Genomic DNA, 15,488 nt, shown 5'->3' on the forward strand with positions numbered 1-15,488 from the left:
AATAAACAGTGTTTTTCTGATTGACAGAATTAAGAAAATTATTAATGCTTGCCATCTCTTGGACAAAGACTTTTTTTGTTTTCATCCACAAAATAAAATGATTATATTAATTGTTTTGGAGACACTGAACTTGGAAAACTGAAGTTTATTGTTTCCTTCAATCCTCTGGCACGTGTAGTTCACCAGAGTTCAGACTAAGTGGTGGTGGTGATGGAGAATTTTCAGTCAGCATTGTGTAAATCATAAAAAAAAAAAAAAAAAACACGTCGGAGTACCAAAACCAACTTGTTGGTGCCTTTTTGGCTGAAGCTATGTCTAATTTCTCAGTATTTAACTCATCCTTTTCTGTATCATAGAATCATAGAATGGCCCGAGTTGAAAAGGACCACAAAGATCATCCAGTTTCAACCCCCCTGCTATGTACAGGGTTGCCAACCACTAACCCAGGCTGCCCAGAGCCACATCCAGCCTGGCCTTGAATGCCTCCAGGGATGGGGTATCCACAACTTCTTTTGTGCAACCTGTTCCAGTGTGTCACCACCCTTTGTGTGAAGAACTTCCTCCTAATATCTAACCTAAACCTTCCCTATCTCAGTTTAAAACCATTTCCCCTTATCTGTGTGAACTACAGTTACCATGAACCTGACTTTGGTAAGAGCTGTTTTGACAGCTCTCATTATGACACCCTGCCATTCATTTTGTCTTATATAACTTCTAGATCAAGCCTCCTTCCTTTTTGGTATATTATGTCTTCCACATTATGCTCATCTCCATACTCTGCAGCTACTTTGTACTTACTTAACTCTAGCTGAGCTAAGTGTGCCTTGTACTTTCAACCCACACATGCCACTGGCACTACCGCTCAGGTCATGAACTTCTGCTACACCATCAATTCAAGCCCTGCTGCAACTTAAGCTCATCAGAGAATCACAGAATCACAGGATGTCTGAGGTTGGCAAGGACCTCTGGGTCCATCTACTGTAACTCTACTCATTCAGAGCCAGAGCAGAGTGCCCAGGCCAATGGCCTAGCAGCTTCTGAAGATCTCAATGGAGGAGCAACCTGTGCCAGCGTTCTGTCACCTGCACAGCACAGAAATTCTTCCACATGTTCAGAAGGAACCTCCTATTTTCCCCCAAGCTGAACAGCCAAATCTCTCACTTTTCTCAGCTTTTCATCATAGAAGAGGTGCTCCAGTCTGCTCATCATGAGTCCCATCATGTCTGTCCTTCTTCTTGTACCCAGAATAAAAACATCTTTCACTCTTGCCCATGCTCTAAATTTTCTGCCATCCTTAAATCCTGTTTCTCATCTCCCAGCACATTGACACTGCTCTCTGCTCCTTTTCAACAGTCTTGTCTGTACCTCACTCCTATTTGTAAGCCTCCTACATTTGCATCCAATAGTTTTGAAAGCATTTCTTAGAGGTAGGTTGAAAGGTTTTTTTCTTCCTCTTAGGCTGGAATTATTTTATTCAATCTCGGGAGGGGAGAGATGCCTGAGCTCCCCAAGCACTCAGGTTTTCCTCCTATCCCCATCTTTTGTCCTGGACTTTTTACTAAAACACCAGAACAACTTCTCAAAAACTGAAAGGCAGGATTCTATCCTTGTGGGATAACCTCAGGTCTCAACTAGAAAGCCATCTATTTATTTTTTATTTTATATATTTTTTGAAGAGTTGTAAATGCCATTTATTGCAGTGTGCATCAAAAACATCCCAATTTTCAGTGGTAAATTAAATTAAAATCCTAGTATTTGGCCAATAGCAAGAATGGGATGATAAAGGTTGCTTAAAGCTTGGCACAAACAATGTTAAGCTCATTAAGGAGTTACAACAAACTTTTAATTCTGAAGCTGGAATAATTTGCATAATCAGAGATACACTACAGATTAGAACTGGAGGTTGATAATGAGGATGTATGTTTTAGTGGCACAAAACTTCTAAATGCATGATTAAGAAATGAATGATTATGAAGGATCTTGCGTCTAGTAGCAGATATTGTGGCAGGAAATTCTGCAAGAAGACAGCAGGATGTTCAGAAAGTCCTAGAACTGACGCAGAAGAGCAGAGGAACATACCCATTGCTTGGCAGTGCATAATATCTTTATTTAGAACAATAAAGTATATGTATATAATGTAAATTTCAAATTTGAACTGGTATAAAAAAGGATCAGGGAAAACGTCTATCTTTAAGAGGACACATATATACATACACACCACATTACATAAATTTTATTACTGCCAGTCAGAATGTATCTATGCAAGACTGCGCTGACATTTACATTGAGATAAATGAATTTGCCCATGATACAACCAGCAAACGTCTGTGTCTCTATCACTAAAGAGTCTGAAGTTACTGCGTTCTATCACTTCAATAACATAATAGCAACATGCCACCATCACTGTACATCTGCATTCAATAGAGATCAGATTCCTGAATTGAAGAATGTTGGATAATTTTAAATGTAAATCTAAATCAGAATATCTTTATGTATATGGTTAACTTTTCAATTTAATATTTGTACTGTGTGTACTGAATAGTTTCACTGTGTTACAAAGAGAGAACAACAGAGAAAACAGAGCTGGTGAAGATCAGAATCTAAAACATGTGCAGGTTGTACATATACTCCATAGTATAGCACATTAGTGCTATCATAAGCTTACTTATGACCTTGTAATTAAATAAGTACCATTAATTTATTCAAGTAAACACATACCTAAAATAGCACATTGAGTTACTCCGTATATCGCTATCTGCTTTTTATTATCACAAGGCCACTATTAATTGCATGCAAAACTCAAAAATGCCAAAGGAAACTTAAAAATGTTAGTTCCTCACAAAATGATAGAAATCTGAAGCAAAATTGGTTGACTTTCTTATTAAAAAAAAAAAAAAAAAAACACACAAAACCAACATTCACTTTTCCCCAAATTCATTTTAAAAGTAAGAGTGTTCATTTTTGAGCTAATACAATGTTTACCCAAAAAGTCTGAAGAAGTGATCACTATTCAGAAGTCAGATAGTCTACAGCTGGATAAAGAAGCAATTAACTATTTCTGCCACCACTACTTTCATAGAATTGGTTTCAAATCAGCAGTTTTTCAAAGTTTCAATGCATGTAAAATTAAGTCCTCCTTGGTGGATAGATAAATTGGGCACAGAAACCTTGAAATAATTTTATGATCACATTTTCAAGTGTCGTACCATCCACTTGCCGTCTATTCATATTTATAAATATCCAGAAATGTCCTTCTGCCTTGCAAAATGGCTGAGACCACCTAATATTTTGTTCAAATCTCTCAAAAATGGGCAGGAAGAACTGGGAAACCGTGGGCTCTATCAACAGTTTTGCTACTCTGTTGTACTATGTTCAGTGCATACTCAAAATCAGAACAGACTGTGATGTCAGACTGGAAGTTATATACATGAACTTTCTTTGAGTTTGCATGTACCCTTCAATTTGCTTTACTCCATAGCAGAGATTGAAGAATGTGACATATGAAGGTGACATATCCACTATTTTAAGTTTTTACTCTTGGAACATGAATATTTTGTCACCATCTATCTAGGCTTAATGTATGTTTCCATTTGAACATGCCATTTTATCTTTCACTATTTTATGGGTAGATGGTATACTAAGGACTCTAAAACACCATGTGTTTTGAATGTCAAAGTATAATTTAAGGCACAGCAATATGTAATGTTATTGTGTATTTGATTTTCTGGAAAATATGCGTATAGGAAAACTAATTTTCTCATGAACAAAGAATGTTAATAAATACAAATTTTTGTTTAAAAGAATCATTGAAAAATACTGTGAAACTTAGAATATATAAACTAGCTTTGAGTACATACAAAGTAGCAATGTGAAATATGGTTTTTTTTTTGTAAAATATGTAAGGATAGTGGCTTCCACTTATTGTTGGTTGATACTTTTCAGCTCTGTCAAAACGTACATACAGTATTCTTCACAAAACCAGTAAGGTGCACATTTCCTATAAGTTTGGTCATGCTGACATTTCTTTCAGGGTAACTCTTATTTAGTTTGTAGGCCTAGTGAGTAAAGAACTATACATTGGCAAATTTTTGCAGATCTAAAATTTGCAATGAACCTTATCTGTAGAAGTGATGAGCAATCTTGATTATTTCTCATTAAGTGGTGAGTGCTCCTGCACTTCTGAATAAAAAAGGTCTGATTCTCTCACCAAGCTTCTTTTCATCTAGTTTAAGCTACATTCCTCAGATTATAAAAATCTCAAAGCTCTGTTAACATTAATGGGACTATGCTAATTTATAGCAACTGAATGAGATTGGAAAACACTTTCCTGATACCCAGGGTGGGCAAAATATTATTTTCTGACACTCAGGCAGGCCTTAGTATAAGAAAAGAAAAAATTAGATCTATGTGAGCAAATCCTGGTATGGGTGAATTCAAAAGAAATTTCACCATTGACCTCAGTAGTGTCAAAATTCCAAGCAAAGTAGCTAAATGCACATATAAGCTCTGTCATCATAATAAAGTCCTGAGGTTTTTCTGTCTCAGTGAGTATGAAAGCCAAAACAGTTTTACCAATAACACACATACACACACACACACACACACATTATATTATACATATGTTATGCTCTTTTTATGCGTGGCTCTTAGAAAATTTATCAGATGATTAAAAATTCTTTAAAAATTAATCCCGTCAGTGTACCAGCAGATTTTGGAGAATGGTATTAGATATATTGTTTACCTCTTAAATTGCCCTGTGTGGAGTCAGGACTTGATGGTCCTCAGGGATCCCTTCCGACTCAGGAAATGTTATGATTTTACAGTTAAGTTAGACTATACTTTAGAGAGAACTCCAACTTTCTGCAAAACATTAATAAGGTGTTCCTTGTTTTATTTTTATTTTTTCAACATTTTCAAGTAACTCAAACTAAAATTCTTACTGACGAAGCCAGTTTGATGACAGATGGCAGTTTGTCATCTGAAGTGAACCACCCTTACTTTCTAAAGTAGAAACCTCTAATACAGATAAATGATTCATTACCATTATCTAGAAAAAGTCAAGATGAAAAGATGCACAACTGTACTTGTAACTTTTATCACAGTATTTTTAGGATTTTCTTGAAAATGCTTGTACATCAAACCTGTATAAGATTTCATGGGTGCTACAGCAGCACTAGTTGTAGAAGACAAGTGGAAATTAAAGCCTTTCTCTTTTGTTTCAAGAGAATTAATCTTAGGAGTGGAGAATGTCAGGATAGTAAAGCTTACTAATCATTAAAAACACAATGCAAATATCAATTACAGCTGACGTAAGTAAAAGCTAAATACAGTCTCAGGATCTTTCAGATTTTCTATGGTATACATTTGAAAACAAATTATCAATGGCATGCATCTTCAGCACTTGAAATGCATTTCATGGGTTTGTCTTTATTATGATGTTTGAACGCAACTCAGACTCTTTACTCTCCCTTCTCTTGGTATGGCTGGAAATTTCACCAGTGTTCACATCTCCAGCATTTACTCCTAATGCTTCAAAGCTCCATGATGTACTGTAATGTCCTGTTTACTTTGTCTTCATCCAGTATTTGCTTCTCCTGAGCAGACGCCACCAAAGCTGATGAACTCTTGAGGCTTTCCGTGGTGGGCATGTAGCCACTTGGCATACAACAGAGGCCACGTGTCACTGTACACATGACTTTTGCCAGGAAGTCAAAAGTCTTTACTTACTTCTTTATAAGTAAAAGGCTAGTAAACTGGTCCACGTCATGACTTTACTTTCAAGTTTTATATACAGTATTGAAGAATGTGTTATCTATATCCGTTTCTGCATTTTCTCTCAGTTCAAAGAATTCCATTTGAAGACACCAAGGTAAGGTAGAGGACACAGAACTTAAATTAAGGATGCAAAGGTATTTATGATTTTCAATGTTTCCATATAGAGGCATTTGAAAGATGTTTTTTGTTCTGGACATGTACTTTCTTGTCAGAGTCAGATGCAAGTACAAATGCAATTAAAAACCCCAAATGCCACATATAGTAGATATTCACATAAGATATAGTCCTGTTAAGTGCACACTCTTCTTGTTGTTCGATTCAGTGTTGGTTTCACAGTAAGAAACACAAATTGTCCTCATTTCTATGTCATATCTATGGAGTCATGGGCAGCAACAACAGATGCAGACTCAGTCTGTCACTCCAGAAGGAATATGAATGTGCTTAAAGCTGCTTCATTTATGAAGCAAACATGGAACTGTTACCTGCCTGAAGAGAAAGAGCAATTAGAATTTTGCTCATTAGTTTTCTTCTCTATGCTACTGAACAGTAGAGCTTTTCACAGACGTAACACAGACATTTTTTCCTACAATTTTGGAAACAGATATATTCATGATACATGCATGGCATTCCCTAATTCAGAAACAAAAGAATATTTCTATTCCAGTGTATTTCGACTTCATGGCACTTCTTGATTCAAGAGCACATTTGCCAGCAAATCTTTTGATATCATCTCAATATCGATACGTATCGATAGTCGATGGTGACTACGTAACTCTCATGGTCAGATTGCCCTTGCCAGAGGAATGCTCCTTTTGCAGATAACTGCTGGGACAGGAAAGCTCACTTACATTCGCTGCTCCCTCCATCATTCTTGCTTGCCCCTCTTACATACAAACAAGAATGATGGATCTGATAAGGCTATGGAGCCTGCAAACAGTGCTGAGTAAACAACTGGAAGAAGTTCAGTTCTATCCTGCTTTTTGAAAGACTGTGATTTTAGATTACACTGCTTTGAAACAGCTGTGGGGACAACAGCTGAAGTATTTTCCATATTGGCCATCACACCAAAAAGGAGAAGCAGCAGTTATCCTTCATTTCAGAATTCTGGCATCTTTTGTTTTCTAATGTTTACATTAAAATCCAAAAGCTAGAATTAATGATACAAGATTAATTAAATTACCAACTAAAGTTCCTAGGCAAAAAGCAAGTCTACTGATAATAAGTTTTATTACATTATTTTTCCCCCAAATGGACTCTGAGTAATTCCACATTTCAGCAGATAGAAGTTAATCCTACGGTAGCACTTTTAACCGCAAGAACTTACCAGTACATGAAACAGTAACAGTGTTGAGGGAGAAAAAGCAACAGCTAGACTTGTAGATGTTCTTTTTCTTTTTGCTGCAACATACTGAAATAAAAAATAGGTACTTTATTACTACAGCGCTAGTACTGTAGGTGCTATTACTACAGTTTCAAGGAACTACAATGGAAGGCTTTATCAGTTAACATAAAACCATCTACATATAAAAAAAGAAATATCTGTAATTGAGCCAGAAGTATTAAAACATGTTTGCTAACAGATTCTTCCTACTTGCTGATGAATTTTCAGAATTTCTCAGGGAAAAGGGAGAAAAAAAAAAACAAAACTGCACAGTGAATATGTAACCTGTTTACATTTTCCTCTTAGGGTCATCTCCTGCATTTACCTAATGGCTCTATTTCCTCCTCTCTCTATAAAGTCATTTTTCATATTTCCTGTGAAGTCAGAAGGAAGATTCATGTTTGGCTTCACAAATTTTAACACCTGCTAGGCTGAGGTGCTGGATGAGTTATTCTTGACAAATCATACGTTGGGTAAATGTGCAGTTTTCTTTTATATGAACTGTACGTGATGAAAAAACGTTTGAATAATGTATTATCCTAGAAGGTTTGAACTCTGAAAACTGTAGTCCACATAACCAAAAACTGCTAGATCAGAATTTTGCCTATTCCTGTCTTCAACCATAGGCAGCATAATGGCATTTCATACAGTGTGAGAAGACTGGTAGATCTCCTTTAGGTGTTATAATTCCTCACAGTTTAAAAGTGACTAAAGATTCTGAAATAGAAGGTTAAATAATACTCCCAAAACATTTTAGTATGAATTATAGTAACATGAAATATTCTTTCTTAAAACTATCCCTAGGTCCCTTTCCACAGAAAATAACAAATTTCACTTCTTTTCGTTGCTTCCTCTACAGGTCTCAGACATCCTGGGTTGGCTCCATTCTTCTATTGTAAGATAACCCTTCAAACCTGCTTCTTTTCATCACTATTCCTTGCTTGTTGTATGAGTCACTGGTAATGTCCTGTTAATATTATTTTGTACACAGAAATCTCCTCTGTATTAATTCTTATATTTCATATTGGATCTCCTTCAAAGGGCAGATCCTAAGCATACTTTTCAGACCTACAGCAAACCCTGCTAGTGTGGCTTAGTTTTCTTGTTTGATTGGTTGTTTGTAGGTTTGGTTTTTGTTTGCTTGTTTGTTTATTGTGAGAACTAGAGAGGAATTTTCAGAAAGAATTTCTCAAAGATAATGTTACATTTCTATACATATATGTGTGTGTGTGTGAAGTGGAACTTTGTACCTTATCTCATTTTCCTCTTGACAGCCATGACACTGTGTAGTTTCATTACTTTCTGGTCTGGATTTAGGATGTGTTTTCTAGAAAGAAAATGCAATAAATGTAAATATTCTAAAGCTTTATTTGAAAACTCTGAAAGCAATTGTTGTATATTCCAAGTTGCTTCAGATTTTCAATATCAAAATCATTTTGCAAAATGTAGGTAAAATACTGCCTTCTAATACACATTTCCTAATTGTATAATTTTACAATTAAATATTTTGTATTGTAGAAAATGCCACACTGGCTAAAACCATAGGAACTCATCTCAAGACATAACAGAAGAACCGGGTAATTAGGGGAATCCTATGCTTTTAATTTCCAATTAGAGAGATATCAAACTGACAAGACAAGTTTTATAATTTGGTGATGGAACTGAAGAATTTGACAACAAAGTTTTATATTTGCATGTCACAGTTCAGAGAAGATCAAAAAAGAGGTCTATGATTTTCACATGCAAAATCATTCTGTTCTTCCAGCTTTTCTATAGCCATGAAATATAGTATAACTATGCAAACAATTAAATGAAATATATCTTACCTTCCAGTATATGGCTCCCAAAATAAATCCAATGAGAAGAGACAGCAATGATGTCAATGCTATGCTGATCCCTTGCAGGCTGGAGCTGCTAATGAAGCCAAGTGCCTCTTCTGCAATTACAGATGTTCTCATTAGTGAAGACAGATTTATGGCAGAAAACCATCTTCAGGGCAACACTATTAACAAGAGCACTTTTAGGCACTATCTACATAATAGCATCAAGATAGCAAAACAGATACTTCAAAATGCTGTGTACATGAGGTGAATGTCATCCAAAATATCATAAGAACTTTTTTTGATCACAGAGATGCTCATCCCCCTTATGAAATTGTTCTGTTTAATAGTTCCAAGACTGATTATCTTTTTTGTCATTTGTAGAGCACATTCTTTTTCCCTCACTTTGAAGTTTTGTTTTTATCAGTATTTAATTATCTTGTATCACAGAGTAATTCCTTGGAAGACAAAATATTTGTCACTTCAAAACACTCACTTCATGCATTTGTTTAAGCTCCATCAGACACATATGACACAGAGCTTGATTTAACAATAATAAGTCTGACTCTACTTCTAATGTCTGCCTAGTAAGGTCCTGCTGACTTCAATAAGATCAAAACCTTGTAAGTTTAAGTCTAGCTGTGTGCTATTTTGTTGCTACCATTTCTTGATAGCTTTTTGCATTTTATACAGAATAGCCCTAATTCTAGTCTTTTATGAGAATAAGCAATTCCATTCTCCTCATAGGGAGCTGTATGCATACCAAGACTAAAACGAGGCTATCCAGTTATTTGATCAAGATCAGGATGTGAAAAGTCCTATGGAGTTACCCTGGGATCCACTTTCTGAAATGCAAAGTGAGCTGTAGGAGACTGCCGGTTTAGACACCATACACCAGGCTTGCAATTAATTTCAAAATTTGATGTCTGCAGTTCAAATGGAGGGTATATTGTCAGATTATTGCAAAAGAACCAAATTGGAAGCATAGAAAAAGTGTAGGTAATTAGATACAGAAATGAAAATGGAGTTGTAGGACTAGAAATCTGTGCAAGTGACTTACACAAACAGCAAATTTCTAAGCACATATGGTGTGAAATACTGGGTCAATTAATGTGTGTTTAGTACATTATTAAAGAGCCACTGAGAAAACAGTTTAGAAAGGAGCATTCTCATAATTAACTGGCAACTCACTTTCACTCTCTTGAGTTTTTCTGCGTGTCATGTTATAAGCTTTTACACAAATATCTTTTCTCTGAAATTAAGCCATATTTCTAGAGTTACCATAGAGAAAACTATAGGAAAACAAGTCTACATCCCTTGTTATGTACTGTTTACAACCTCTAGATTCTGACGATAGGGGCTTGAATTTTACTTACATCAGTAGGCTCATTGCACTAGAAGGAAACATTGGTCGAACAGAATAGATGATAGTTTACTGGGAAGAAATCTGTCTAAAGAGGAGGGAAAGAGTTCTACAGAAGTGAACGTCAGTTGAAAAGAGTGGAAATTAACAGGAGTGACATATCTTTTATGAAAGTCTGCCCTAGGTTAGGTGTAGAGGTTTGTTTATAAAAATTGAACTTCTAGAAATCTGGACAAACTGATGTGGTATAGAACAAAAAAAAATCCTATCATTAATTAATGCAACTTGTATTCAGATGAGAAAATTTCTATAATGTTCTTGTGTTCAGTCAATTAAAATGCAACACTGCTTTGCCTAATTACATTAATCATTCTTCCCAGTGTGAGACTGGTTAGTTATAACACTGAACTTATGGGAATGGTCATGTTTTCTGGATTCTGTTCTATAAAGAAAAATAGAGAAAGTGGGGAAAAAACATTTCTTCAGGTCACAAGCAGCAAGTCATTTGATAAGAAGTTTTTGCATACTGTTTAACCTCAAAATCCTCTATCTGCTCTGTAATGCCCGTTAGAATGATATAGCAAGCATGTTGATTTTTATGTCAACTTCTAAAGAAATAGTCTGCATTCAGGGAGATCAGTGTTAGTCTGGCATGATAATTTTTACAAATTTTCACTAACTTTAGACAGTCTTAGATAAAGAAGAGTTTTCTTTACAATGAGATATCTAGAAGTAGAAAAATCTGATTTCTGAGAAGATATCTACAACGCAGATGCTTTTTCAGCATCTATTGAAAGTGATATATATTTAGTTTTCCATGTGGAGACCTGAAATCAAGGGACAGAACCTAAATAGAGTCAAATTGTAAAAAAAAAAAAAAAAAAAAAAAAAAAAAAAAAAAAAATTTCATTCTGTTTGAGTTAATTTGAAATTTAAGTAACCTAAATCTACTTTTAAAAAGCAAATAACAAAATATCAGTTAGATTTATTTTTGAGTCAAGAAAAATATCTCTTGAAAAATTTGGAGAGAATGAAATGAGTCATGGCAGATTTTATCATGTGCTTTCCATTTATCTAAATACCTAAGATAGAACAGGTTGGAGAATTTTCAGTCTGGAGAATCTCCCAGATTCTTTGCCATAGTGAAGGGAAATGAGGCAAGCTGGCTGCTAGTAGTTTTTATCCCTTTAATTGAGACTTTTTCCTCTGGTAGAAAATTGAACTAGAACAGCTCTACACAAAAGCATTCCCACTTTTAGTGTTTGAGAAGAGAGAGCAGGAGAAGGAATAGGAGGAACCAGGTGGTATGGTAACTTCATGAAATCTTTGGGCAACACCAGAGGAACTTCTGGCTCTGCAGTTGGTAGGTTATTTAGTTGAAACAGACTTTATTTCTGCAAGGTGCTAAAGGGATGTGGAAGCAGGCCAGCACCGCTTTGTGTGCTCACTTCAACACCTTGTGGAAGAATCTCTTAGGAAGTGAGCTCATATGAAGTAGATTCATGTATAATCTTCATGGACATCAGTATGTTAAACTGAATGAAATACGTTTACATTGAAAGCCACTCAGCTACACAAAGAAGTTATTGAGCTGCTCTCCGCTTTGAGCCATGTGTGTAAGTTTAGCAAGCAATTATGATTCAAACCACCAACTAGATTTTATTGTCTTATATGTCTCAAAGGAATTTTCACTTTACCTCTGCTCAGCTCCAACACAGTTACCACAAGATCTTATCTACAAAATGTAAAACAGCTTTCACCTGTTCATTAGGGTTTTCCATTAACTGTAAAAGCACAGAATGAAACAGCAATTGCATTAAGCCATGTGTAATATTTTTTAATTGTTGTGCAATTACAGAATTAAACTACAGTATTCTTTGCTTAATTATAAAAGTCTAACTTCTTCCTAAAATCACTCATGGAGATCTCTGTGTTTACACTGCACTTATGTTCTCTGAGCTGTTCAGTACTTCATAATAAGGCTTAATTATTACAGGAAAATTACAGGCAAAAATGGAAGAAAGCAACACTGAAAAATATAAATTGCACTGTAACAATAAAGTGCTAAGTTAAGTGCTAGTAACTGCTAGCAAGTTCAAGTTTAAGAGGGAAAGATAAGATTCATTTGGTGGAAAGAAAAAGGACTACTGTAGTTTGCTTGATTTAAGCACTGAAAGAGAACAAGATTCAAGACCTCTTTTCCTGACATTAGTTCCTTTTTTTAGGAACAATTCATTTGAATTCTCTGTTCTATGCAGGAGTTAATGATCCAGAGAATACAGACAATATCAGTGGGACTAAGATGTAAACAATTACTGAGTGTTTAATCTGGATTGCATCATGTAGAACCAAAACAAACTGAAGGGAAGGTAGGAAGAATAATATTATGGGACCAAAGATAGAGTGGGAACATTACAGAGATCTACGTTAAATATTACCAGAAAACACCAACACTGCTGACTCTCCAAGCAGACTTTATTAATAGATTCAATATTTGTTGTTAATCTGGAAGGATTCATTTCTAACCATGAATGTTTCTCAATAGTCTATAAACAATTAATTTAAATTGCTAATTTTAATAGTTTAATAGTGAAGAGGGTCATTTAAAAAAAAAAAATACTGCAGTAGTTTTTGTCTGGGGATGCATTTTTCAGGTTTCTCCAGGTTTCTGCTCCAAATGTTTGCCTTTCTGAACTTTGAATTTAGTGGTGCTTTTCCAAGAACAACCTACAGCCAGCAGACTGGGTTCTCTGCAATGAGGATTCCCAATGTGAATGTTATAACATTCATTCATTGTTTTTTGCTTCATGAAGTCAAAGATTAACTAAAAAAAAAAAAAGACTTAAAAGTAAGGCCAAGACAACATAAAATCAGTACTCAGACAATAAAAAATGCCAATAACAATGCAACAAGTTCTTCCCCTTCCAAACTAATGACTGAAGTGTAACCAGTCAGTATCCAATCTTCAAATTAATGTAATTTAATCTGATTAAGTGTACAAACTGTCCCCAGTCCTAGACATTTAGACCTTGTCATTTCTACATAAGGCCGTGGTATCCAATTTTCCAGTAAGTTGCTTAAGAGAATGGTAATCAGTTAGAGCACACCTGTACAGCATATGGGCAGCCAAGCAATTTCTTTGACTTATTGCATTATTTTAATTAGGCTTTTTTCCTACTTGCTAATCAGTTTCAAAATAAGATTAGCATGCCTGTTTCTGTGTTCTTGTACCCAGCACAGCTTTGGCCAGAGCTCTAGACTCTGCTTGGCTGCCTGATGTCCCTTCCGTTACTGTGTTGGGTCAAAACTCCTTTCAAATAAATTGTTCCTGTAGTCTGCCTCTCTCTTTCTTTGGCTCCTTGATCCATTCCTGTTGCTTCAGGCTGCATTTGAATATTCTTCCTCTCATAGTTAAATCAAAAATTATCACATGCTCAGACCTGAGAGAGACAGGTATGCACTTTTTAGCCCTCTCCTGGTGCCTCACAGTTGGCTCTAGGCTCATCAGGTTATTTGCAGCCAGCTCTTTGACCTCCTGGATAGGAATTTATGGCACTGAGACTTCTCTTTTTCAGAGAGGAGAGCTGCTAGCCGGGAGTTGAAGGTGAATCCAAGCACAAATATAGACTGGGTGGAGAATGGCTTGAGAGCAGCCCTGAGAAGAATTTGGGGGTGTCAGTTGATGAAAGACTCAACATCAGCCAGCAGTATGACCTTGCAGCCCAGAAGGCCAACCATTTCCTGAGTTGCATCAAGAAAACTGTGGCCAACAAATCAAGAGATGTGATTCTGCCCCTCTACTCTGCTCTCATGAGAACCCTGGAACACTGCATCCAGTTCTGGGTCCCCCAACACAAGAATGACATCGAGCTGTTGGAGCAGGTCCAGAGGAGAGCCACAAGGATGATCAGAGGGCTGGAGCACCTCCCCTGTGGGAACAGGCTGAGAGAGTTGGTTCTCTTCAGCCTGATGAAGAGAAGGCTCCAGAAGGACCTCACAACAGCCTTCTAGTACCTGAAGAGGGCCTACAGGAGAGCTAGGAAGGGAAATTTTATAAGGACAAGAACTGATAAGACAGGGGGAAATGTCTTTTAAATAGAAGAGGGTAGATTTAGACTAGATATTAGGAAGAAATTTTTTACTATATGGGTGGCGAGACACTGGAAAAGGTTGCTAGAGAAGTTGTGGATGGTCCTCTCTGGAGGAGGCCAGGCGGGATGGTATTTTGAGCAACCTGTCTAGTGGGAGGTATCCCTACCTATAGCAGAAGATTTGGATCTAGATCTTAAAGGTCCCTTTCAACCCAAACCATTCTATGATACTATGATTTTGTTCCAACCTTCTTCTCAGATGACTCTGGGGTATCATAAGATATTCTGTTAACTACAAACCTGACAACAGTTGTGAACTATCTGTGAGGTAACATGCACGGTGCTGAAAACCTGGGGAATAACTAGATTACACATTTCCAACTGAAGGAAGAAGAGAAGAAATAAACTCCAAGTAGTATCTGTCCTACCATCAGGAGCTTCCCACCAGTGCCCATCAGGCTGGCTCTGTGCCTGTGCTTTCTTAAGCACAAGGAGTACCAGCCTCACACTTCAACATCACACATTCAGATAATGCCGACATTTGTAAAACATAAAATAGTAAAAAGAAATGCATGCTATTATCCTGGCGTGTCTGGGAAAAAAGAGCAAGGAAAACTACAGCACAATAAGCTTTATGCACCATTTCAGGAACATTTAAGGTCATTAAAACCCCCTGAAACTCTGTTAGTTCTCTTCACCCCAGCTTCCTACATTCCTTCTGACCCATGACAGGTAACAATGAGGCTCTTACAGAAACAACTCCAGGCTGTCTTATATGTCAGTGACCAGTCATGTAATACACTGATCAAGACAGATAAGAAGCACAGAGAAGACCAGGCTGGACAGAAGATTACAGCCTTCCAAAACTGTAGTAACTAATTCCTTGATCTCGACCAAAAACTTCCTCAGCATGCAGCTGGCCCTACTGAAACTACAGTAAATATACAGCAGGGACTGTCTTCTGATTTGGTGTCAACTTTCGCAACCAGAGTGCTCTCAAAATACGTAGAGGGGAACTCTTCACCCAAACAAGTATCCTAGGATCAATTCAGGATAGG

The 15,488-nt window shown here is 36.5% G+C and overlaps 1 protein-coding gene across 3 annotated transcripts in view; it reads right to left on the reverse strand.

Annotated features, from left to right (window-relative positions):
- Positions 1-2,086: 2,086 nt before the first annotated feature.
- The window catches only part of KITLG (KIT ligand), a 54,346-nt gene continuing 40,944 nt past the window's right edge, over positions 2,087-15,488 (reverse strand). For 2 of the 3 annotated variants that reach the window (XM_019613664.3, XM_010708899.4), the window contains 4 exons: positions 8,983-9,092; positions 8,407-8,483; positions 7,100-7,183; positions 2,087-6,261 (listed from right to left, as the gene is read on the reverse strand). In XM_019613664.3, coding sequence (XP_019469209.1) covers positions 7,144-7,183; positions 8,407-8,483; positions 8,983-9,092 — 227 coding nt within the window. In that variant the 3' untranslated portion in view covers positions 2,087-6,261; positions 7,100-7,143. The remainder of the gene's footprint in view (positions 6,262-7,099; positions 7,184-8,406; positions 8,484-8,982; positions 9,093-15,488) is intronic. The other variant, XM_085222536.1, reaches the window with a different exon arrangement.

Source organism: Meleagris gallopavo, chromosome 1 (assembly GCF_905368555.1).
Source record: "Meleagris gallopavo chromosome 1, MGAL_WU_HG_1.1, whole genome shotgun sequence".
Classification (NCBI taxonomy): domain Eukaryota; kingdom Metazoa; phylum Chordata; class Aves; order Galliformes; family Phasianidae; genus Meleagris; species Meleagris gallopavo.